A 9562-nucleotide genomic window follows, 5' to 3' on the forward strand; every position below is an offset into this window, starting at 1 on the left:
ATTATTCATACAATAATAAGTTTTAAACTTCATTAATTTTACAACTGAAGCTTCACAATAATAAAATTGGTACTAACGCAAATACTGTACATGTTGAAACAACCATAAAATGATAGCATACTAGAGAAACAAAGATTCTAAACATATTTTTGTAAGGATTTCTGTAATTTAACGGCAAATACAAAACAATGTTATAGTTAGTAAGTTCTACATTTCCCCCATATTGCAATGTTGAAGTGATCAGGGGAATTGAAAACTTAAATAGGTGATGTGTTGTTATTTTTACCCATACATTTCTTTACCCATTTACACTTCCTTAAAGTGCTGAAATCATGTTAACATTTGAGAACACAATCTTTCAATGTGGCTATTTTTTTACTATATACCTTCATATAAAGTTCAATTTCCAAAATTTGTTAGACAGGGATAGCAATTTTGTCAACAGGGATCAAATTTCATGAAACACAATACGTTCATTGCTTTACATAAAAAAAACATGCACAAACTGTCTCTTATAAATAATATGCAAATCCCGTGTTGAAATATATATATAAAAAAAAAACAATCATTCAAAAACAGAGATCAAAATAAGAGCGTGGTCCAGTTTTAAAACAACAGATGGACTATTTCCAAAGGCTCAGATAAGATGCAGTGCATTAAGAAAGCAACAATCAGTCAGTGACTATATAGTGCCATGGCTGCCGCACCAATTTCAATTTTGTATGTTCATATCGCCAAAACTCAAATTCTACAACTTAGCTTGGCACCTCTGCAGTGCAAGCTCCTGCCGCTATGGATACTGATTGATTAAGTGGCATTAAAGCTACCATGTTTTCATTATAATATCTGTGTCATAATAATACTTAATACAGTTGTGGCACTATCCGTAACGACAGATTGTAGCTTAGAGATATAGTGCAACAGTAATCTGTCATGCTATCAGCTTTATCCACCTTCATGGTTTATCAAACTTGTCCAACTCTTTCACAAAGATGAGATGGTCTTCTGGTGACTTTCCATGTGTTTTGCAAAGGTGCAGCTTAATTGCATGCTTGCTCACAAAGGTCCGATTGCACAGCTTGCACTGAAATATCGAGCCAGTGTCTTCTTCTGCAAGTCCAGGGGAACTGAAAGTTTTGTCTGCTATTCTGCTGACTGCTTGCTGCTCTATGAAATCTATGGAAAGCTTTGAGAGGTCCTTTAGGGTAAACCCAAGGTGGGACTCCAAATGATTAATGTATGAGGAGGGAGTCCTGTACTGGGATGCACAGTCACTGCACAAAAACAGGGGTTGGCCAGAGTCAATATTTTTTAGGAATTTTGTGCCCCCTGTCCGCTTTAACTGGTATTTTACATTGGCCAGCCAATGTGAGATAGTAGTCATGGAGAGACCAGTGAATTTACAGATGTGGACACGTTCCTGGGGTCCCAGGTCAGTAATGACAAACTTTCCATCAGGAGTCTCCCGAAGACTAGAGGCAAACTGGGCCTGAAGAATCAGGAGGTGCTGGGGATTCCAGTTTGACTGTCGGCCTTTCCGTCTTTGAATGGGAGACAGCTCCTCCAAGCCATCCTCAAAAGTACAGCCATCCATATCTGATTTCTCAGAGATGGAAGATGGGGTTGTGGACTTTGGTGTCAAGCGGCCGGTCAGATTTTTTACCATGTCCGAAATATCCATCAATGCATTCTCCCGTAAGGGTGGAGATATAGACTGTGAGAAACCTTTGACAGCAGGTTTGTTGTTGTTGTTTGCATTGCTGTTGTTCAGTGTAATAGAAGTACCCTTAGCTGGACTTCCATTAGTGTGTTTGGATTTTGTCAAGTCCATGGGCTGATCATCATCATCATGGTATTGACTCAGGGGCTCCACTTGCTTGACCTGAGCCGAGTTGCCGTCGACCTTATAAAGCATTGCAAAGGGGTCTATGAAGGGGGTGGCCACCTTTGCAGCTTTTCCCAAGTGGTTATTCATGATGGACTGCAATGCACTCAGAGGGTTGACAAGAGGTTGTTCAGGCGAGTGATCAGTGATGATGCTCAAGTTACTGCAGCCATTGCTGACAGGCATTTTTGGTGCATTAGCTTCACTCTTTATCTGTGCATCTGTTTTACTGTCTGTTGACTCTTCTTCTTTGCCTCTAGACTCAGTCTGGTCCTCTATCACAGTGGTTTTCACTGGCTTAGAGAGGTTTTCTGGCTTGGGGGAAGCCTGTTTGTCCTTAGGATTTGGCGAAGGTGACTTGGCTGACATGGATCTACACTTATTCTCTAAGGGTTTTTCCTCTTTTTCCTTCTTCACTGAGCTTTTCCCAGTCACTTTTTCCACCAGCTCCTCCATGGCCAGCACATTGCTCTTGTGATTGGGAGGTGGAGAGGGGCTATTTGGTGAGTGGATCAGAGTGCCTAAATCAGAGGACAGTACCTTCAAGCTGTTGGTGCTGAATAAAGGCTGAACCTGTGCACATGAAGACAAGGTAGACTTCAGAGACCCATGGAGTTGATAGGCAGCATGGATGCTGGGGTATCCACCCCAGGTTGGTGTGCCTGTCTGGGCCTTGCTGATTGCACTTGAAACTGTATTCTCTAATGACTTTAGGATGTCCAGGCCACCTTTAGGTGTCTCTTCTAAATCTTCTTCTCTGAGATATTGGTAAGGTCTGGCCTTTCCAGGTTTTTCACTTTTTTCAGAGGGCTCTTCTTTTTCCTCTTTTATTTTTTTCTCTGGCCCCCTTGCCTCTATTTCTTCTTCATCCACCTCTTCATCTTTTTTTTCTTCTTTTTTCTCCTCAGGGCTACAGGGCTGCAAGGGAGAGTCAGGCTGCGACTTCCCATTGGGAGCTGGGAGTCGTGTAGTCGTTGGTGGCAAAGGAATTGATTGAATTTTCTCCTCAATGACCGGATCAAAAACTAATTGCTTACCCTTTTTAGAGGCTGAGTTTGTGACTTTGAGAAAGTGTCCTGTGACCATCATGTGGGCTGTCAGTTGTTGCAAGGTGTCATGTGAACTGCCACATTCCATGCATTTGAGAATTTGTGCCTTGCGTGCCTCAAACTGCCAAGTATAACTGGCACCGTTTTGGTAACCATATCGATTATTAGCTGTGACATAGGGATTGGCCACTTTTTGGTCTTTAGGGCTCTCTCCCAGGGGTATGCCAGATGTGACAGACTCTGGTGAGCTTGGGGACATCAAGTCTTGAAATGCTCTTTTTTTGGTTGGGGGTACCAGCTTTGAGGTGAGGGCTGGCATTGGTTCTTTTAGAGGCACTTTCTGATAGTGTTTTGTTTTGATCATGTGGACACTCAGGTCTTGCAAGGATTCAAAAGAGTGGCCACAGTACATGCATTTAAGAACTTTCTGGGCATCCTCCTTCCCTTCCATTTCCATCAGAGAACGCTTGCGGGGCTTGGACCACCTCTTGCCTCGATCATCCTCTGTATCCTTATTGTCATCACGGTAGTGGCCCGTCTCGTTCATATGCACTGTCAGGCCAACCAAAGTGTCGTAGGCTGCACTACAGTCCTTGCACCTGAACTTGCTAGCACCCGTAAACACAGGGCCATAGAGCTTATTGTTCTGCCTGTAGAGCTGCACGGTGCTGAAAAGGCTAGGTTCAGGAAGGAGATGGTATGGGGTGTGCTGTAGGGTCTTGGCCAGTGCTGCCTGGTGCCAGTCATAGGCTACACCTCCTGTACTGCCACAGCTTACACTGTTGCCACTGTTGGTGTTGCTTGATGCGGTACTTGTGGTGGTACTGCTGGTGGTAGTATTAGTGGTAGCTGAGGCACTGCTGCTGCTACAACTGTTCTTCACATGGCTGTTCCCCTGGCTGTGACTGTTAAGGAAGCCATTGCTCCCTTTGTGATTGCTCCCATTGCTGTTGCTAGGTCTGAAATTGTTCCCTTGTTTACTTTTAAGCATGTCCAGGGCAAGGCTGGACCAGGAGGCATCTGAGATCAGGTTTGCATAGACGGCTTTCATTTGTGCCAGGCTGTCCTGCAGCGAGAGGCCATTGGCGGACTCCGTGCTCCCCCCAACCAGCCTTTCTTCTACCTTGTCCTGAACATCTTTGAAGGAGGAACTGGTCTTAAGGTCCACCAGGTGATCACTGGTGGTGCTGAGTGGAGAGGCGTAACCAGCGTCTGGGTTAGTGCCATTGCTGAGTGGAGAGTTTTCGCAGCTATAGCGATCTCTTGCGTCCTCGTCGTCATTGAACAGATACTCTGCATCTTGGCCATCTAGGGAAAGGCCGTCATCCTGTAGGTGCTCCTCCTCATCGATCTTGTCAACCTTAGAGTCATCTTCAGGCCCATAAGCTGGAAAACAAGAGAACAGAGGGGAAAGATAACATTAATTTCTTGATATTTTCAGACATACTATGTACTAGAACGGTACCAATCATGCATGTTTATTTTGCCTAGAAGTCATGTTTCTCTTTAACTGCTTCCCTCACTATGTGAGGGTGGTAGGTGCAATAATCCTAAAGAGATTTTTGTCAATAGTCCCGGCAGAGGACACAGGTTTGCAATAATAAAGTGGCAAACATCCATATCTTGACAATGATAGATAGTCCCCTTCACTGCACCGCCTAATGAAGCTATTGAACACTACAGCTCAGCAAGGGTAGAGAGCAGAGATGAGCTACAGAAACATTTCCCCTTAGTTTAAAAACTAGAAAACAAGCAAAATTTCAAATTATGCAGAGAGCTACTCCTCAGAGGACATGATACTTATTAATCATGTGGTAAGATCTGTTACTTCACAACAGAATTGAGGACATTCTGATCCCTATACAAGTGAAAAAAATAAACAGGAAAAAGGAAAAATATGCACCATTAGGGGAACTGTTAAGTCTCACTTTGATGTTTGCTTCACAACATATACTGAGTAGTAACAATAAATTAATAAGTGTGATTTAATAGCATGCATACATGCATTTCAATACAATGTTTTCATCAAATATGAATAGCTCTCTCTCTTCTCAGCAAATTTAAATGCCAGACAAGCCCACAGCCATACAGTCTACACAGAGTATTTCATTATCTATTTTGCCACTGTAGGGAGATCATAGATCTGCTCCTGACTTCGATTTGCTCTACGCTACCAACATGCCACACATACTATGGATTCACAAGTAAGAGATAGTGGGGGAAAATGCCAGCTGCATCAGCCTTGCCAAGCCATGGTTGGCTGGAGTCAAGTTGGCATCGGCTGTGGAAGTCCTCACAGCGTGATGCTAGGAAATGGCCAGTGGACATGACAAGCCATGTTGTCACTGCCTATGCTCCCCTTGTAGTCAAGTGTGCCATCTTAAAAGACGAGAGAGGGATTTATAGTATCAATAGAAAATGGTTGCCCTCTCTCTTTCTGTTACTGTCTTCATATCTACTTTATCATTTGTCACAAAAAATATAAAATCACCATTTTAACTACTTTAAAATAACCCTTCCTTTTCTACTTTTAACCAAGTATTCCAGTTGACCAAGACATACAGAAAGCATGTTAGAAATGAAAAATTCTGAACACAGTTGTGTAACTACATTACAAAGCATTCATTTACATCATACATCTCGGAGTGCTACAATAGCAGAAAGAAGAAACGGTTTATATAAAATGATTTTGATAGTGAAAGCAGATTAAGAGAGGGAAATATTATAGAGAGACAGGGAGAGAGAAAAATAGAGGGTTAGATATGCTAAGGCGGCTCCCCCAATCCATCCCTCATAAGATGCTTGTCTGAGGTGCCAGAATCACTCTCCAGTGAGGAGGCAGATGTGCTGTCAGCTTCAAACAGCATGTAGCTCTCTATCCCATAATCGGAATGGACATAATACCTGATGTTTGTGAGGTGCCAGTTACTGCTGCCTGGGAAAAGCTGGAGGTCCAACAGCTGCAACTCTGAGTTAAGTGTGTGCGTGTGTGTGTCTCTGTGTGTGTGTGTCTGTGTGTGCTCGCGTTTAGTGTGTGCATGCATGCCTGAGTGTGTTGTATGAAGATGTAACGTACATCATTCCTCTTGGTAATCAAACTAGTCCTATGCTGTTTTCACTCTCAACTGCACACTCTTAATTATACACTACTCCAAATATTTAAAAAAACACACAGGCTACAGTGTTGCAGGTCTATCAAAGAATTTCATTAAATTATCAATTGAATCATAATATTTTAACCTATTGCCGGTGCAGCTGTACAAATTTCCTTCACCCCATCTTCACCCTCCCTATCTATGTGCAGTAGATGGCGCACTGTATTGAAATAAATTCAAAATTGCTCAATATGGTGAGAGTAGCTAAAGACAAAGCGGCTTAGCTGACAAAGTGAGAGAAACCTGACAGCAGTATACACACACACACACACACACACACACACACACAAAAACCTAAATGCTAGTCTTTCCCTGCCATCCTCCGTATGTTGCCTTGACAGGCATCAGTGTCAGGAGTGTGTCAGTGTCAGCCCGAGGTGTCAGTGTCCACGCAAACAAGCCTGAGAAGAGGTGGGAGGGGAAAGTAACAACAACAAACACAAGTCAGCCATTTTTTCTCCTGCTCTACCCTCCTCCTTCACCATCTGTGTCAGAAAAGCTGCGGGTGCCACCGCCGGCTAATAAGGCAATCAGAGATGGAAAAGATGCTGACACGGCGGCTTTCGAGCGTCACTCAGAACAAAAGAGGAAGAGAAAAGGGAGGGAGGGAGGGCTGGGGGGGGGGGGGATTAAAACGGGGGTGCAGGGGAGGAGGGGGAAGGTGTCTGTTGTGGTTGTCAGTCAAAAACGTAAGCCCACTTTGTGCTGTCAGGGAGGATAGGGAAAAGAGGGGAAGTTTTGAATAGAGAGGAGAAAAGATGGGTTTAGGCCAGCTAACAAGAGGTGAGAGTGTGTGTGTGTGTGTGCCAGTGCACGTGTGCATGTCTGACAAAGAACACGACAGGGAAACAAGTTAAACAGCGTCCAACAAACTAAGAATGAGATATTCGGAGAGACAAAAGCAGTGGATTTTTTTGTCTTGTCTTTGCATGTGTTTGTATTTGTGTGTGAGATAGGTGTGGCTGAACGTGTGTGTGTGTATGTGTGTGTGTGTGTGTGTGTGTGTGTGTGTGTCAGTGTCACAGTGTGTCAGGTGCAGGAGGGGATGCATGATGGCTGGTGGGGGGAAAGCGAAGCCATCTGCGTCTGGAGAGCAGCCTGTCACTATTGTTGTGCCCAGGGCCCAGGACTTCCTGCTGCAGACAGGTGACACCACAGTAGGACACAACTGAGCCCCCCCCCACACACACACACACACACATACACCCGACACACACACCCCCACCCTCGTCTCAAAACTCCATCCCACCCCCAAGACAAGACAGGGGGAAGCCTTGTGAGGCCCACACACAAAACACAACACCTTGCTCCTGTACACTTTGGGACTGCCATAGATAAAAACAAATGCAACTGAATGGAGAAAACACAAAAGAGAATTCTTTCACCTGCCACTAACACATTGAACACACACATGAATTGATATACACACATGCACACATGCCTGGACACACACAAACAAGCATTACAACTGCGCCTGAGAATAGGGAACAAAGGGGAAAAAAGATGCAACTAACTGATAATTTATTTTCTATGTAAAGGTGCAGTTAGTAAGATTTTTACCGCTCCATAGCACAAAATGACCATAATACATCTGCAGGGGGTTGATAGGGTTGTTGATCAATACCAATGACTCAACGATTACTTTGCCAGATGTGGAGATTTCTGGCTTTCAAAACCTCACTTTCCGGCCTGCGCACTGTTTTGGACACAAAGTACCCCCCCGCCGGATCCAAAATCTTGTCGTTATGCCTTTACCATGGTGTCAGACTTAACCCGACCCATTCTAGGAAATAGCATGCGACAGGGTGAGAAAACTTTAGTATGACACGGCACTGGCACTATCAACGCAACTCTCTCCTCTCTCACACACACACACACACACACACGCTCGCACACACACACACAAACACACACTTGCCCCCTCTCAACCTTCTTCATTTATTCATGTTGTCTCGGAGAAGAGGGCAATCCCGGCTCTCATTTGCAGTGCTAATGTTCAATTCCGCCAGCTTTCACCCTGCTGATTTACCCTGCGTGGCCGAGCGCTCTATTCCGAGCGGGCAGACGGCGAGGCTCCCTCACACCGTTTAGCGGCCCTTCAAAATGGGAGCTCTGGCGTGGCAGTCTTATTTCTCTCTCCCGTTTCGCTTTGTCACCGGCCGCTCCATTCCCTGCCACTCACCTCTGATGGCTTTGGACAGGCCTGATCAGTGTGTGTCATTGACCTGTACAGCGCGCATGAGTGTGTGTGTGTTTCGGCGCGGAGAGAGAGGGAGAGAGGGAAGGCTGTAAATAAAATGACATTATTATTTCCTCTGTCCTATCATGTAGAAAAGCCAATTATGGTAATGCTTAGTATGTCAGGCAATCTCTCTCTCTCTCTCTCTCTCTCTGCCTCTCTTCTCCCCCTTCCTCTTCATTCCTGCTCTTTTTTCTCTCTCGGGGATAGTAGTGGCTGGGGTTTCAGAGGAACTGACACTGTCTCTTTGGACTACGCACACTGAGGCAAGCTGGCACAGACCAATAGGCTCCTCTCAGGCTACAGACAAGAGAACAGACCTAGACCTTCTCATACAATTCTGCATAAAGCGTCGACATCAGAGACATTACTTGAGGAGACCCACATTGTCATTCCTATCATAAAAAAAGTTAAAGGGTAAAGTCTTTGCAGTAATAATCAATCAAATCAATGTTTTATGTCTTTTTTTTTCTCTTCTAATGACTGGAGACATGCCAGAATCTCTGCTAATACATGCTAATGGCTTCGTTTGGCGCGGTTTGATGTTGACTGTCATTAGAGTTGCTTTGCAGGTGCTTGTTTTACATAAGCCGACCCCACAACAATGTGCAAAGTTACACTGATGGGTGTTGCCACGGATACCGCGTAGGAGCCCTGATTTAACCAGCGGCTTCTTTGACCAGACATGTAAAAGCCTACCTAACACCCCCCTCCCTCCTTTAGCCCCACCCTCCCCAGCCCACATGGAATAGTCCACCATATGGCACAATAGCTCCAGGGCTTCTTATAGCTGGTGCGTCGTACAAATCCACCTTCTCAGCTTCCACTAGTGGGGAAAACAAAACAGGCAACCGAGCCTCGGCGTCTGCTCACCTTGGTGGTAGCAATGTAAATGAAAATGAATTTTTGAAAGGTTAATTAAATTTGAATCTTGTGAAACACACACTCGCTCTCACCCATCATTGTCTCTTGCTTTCATCAAACGCAGAAGACTATCACATCCATCCTTGTATGAAGTGGGACCTAAATTACCTTTCCTTAAACTTTTTAATGTCCTAAGGGCTTTCGCATACGTTCCTAGTCATTTGCAATTACTTGAACTCATATTATGCTAATAGCCTATTTAAATGGGTCATATAGACAGTGCATTTTACCTCTGGCTTAGCTTCATTTGGCCACCGTGTGTGTGTGTATGAGTGAGGGAGAATGAGAGAGAGAGAGAGAGAGAGAGAGA

The 9562-nt window shown here is 44.5% G+C and overlaps 1 protein-coding gene across 1 annotated transcript; it reads right to left on the minus strand.

The window, feature by feature from the left end:
* Positions 1–427: 427 nt before the first annotated feature.
* tshz1 (teashirt zinc finger homeobox 1) lies at positions 428–9288 on the minus strand. The gene is made up of 3 exons (XM_078290546.1): positions 9285–9288; positions 7564–7617; positions 428–4320 (listed from the first exon to the last, which is right to left on the minus strand). Exons 1-3 carry the CDS (start codon positions 9286–9288, stop codon positions 956–958), a joined length of 3423 nt encoding a protein of 1140 aa, XP_078146672.1. The 3' UTR covers positions 428–955.
* Between the last annotated feature and the right edge of the window lie 274 nt (positions 9289–9562).

The sequence above is a fragment of the Centroberyx gerrardi genome, chromosome 19, assembly GCF_048128805.1.
Source record: "Centroberyx gerrardi isolate f3 chromosome 19, fCenGer3.hap1.cur.20231027, whole genome shotgun sequence".
Lineage (NCBI taxonomy): Eukaryota > Metazoa > Chordata > Actinopteri > Beryciformes > Berycidae > Centroberyx > Centroberyx gerrardi.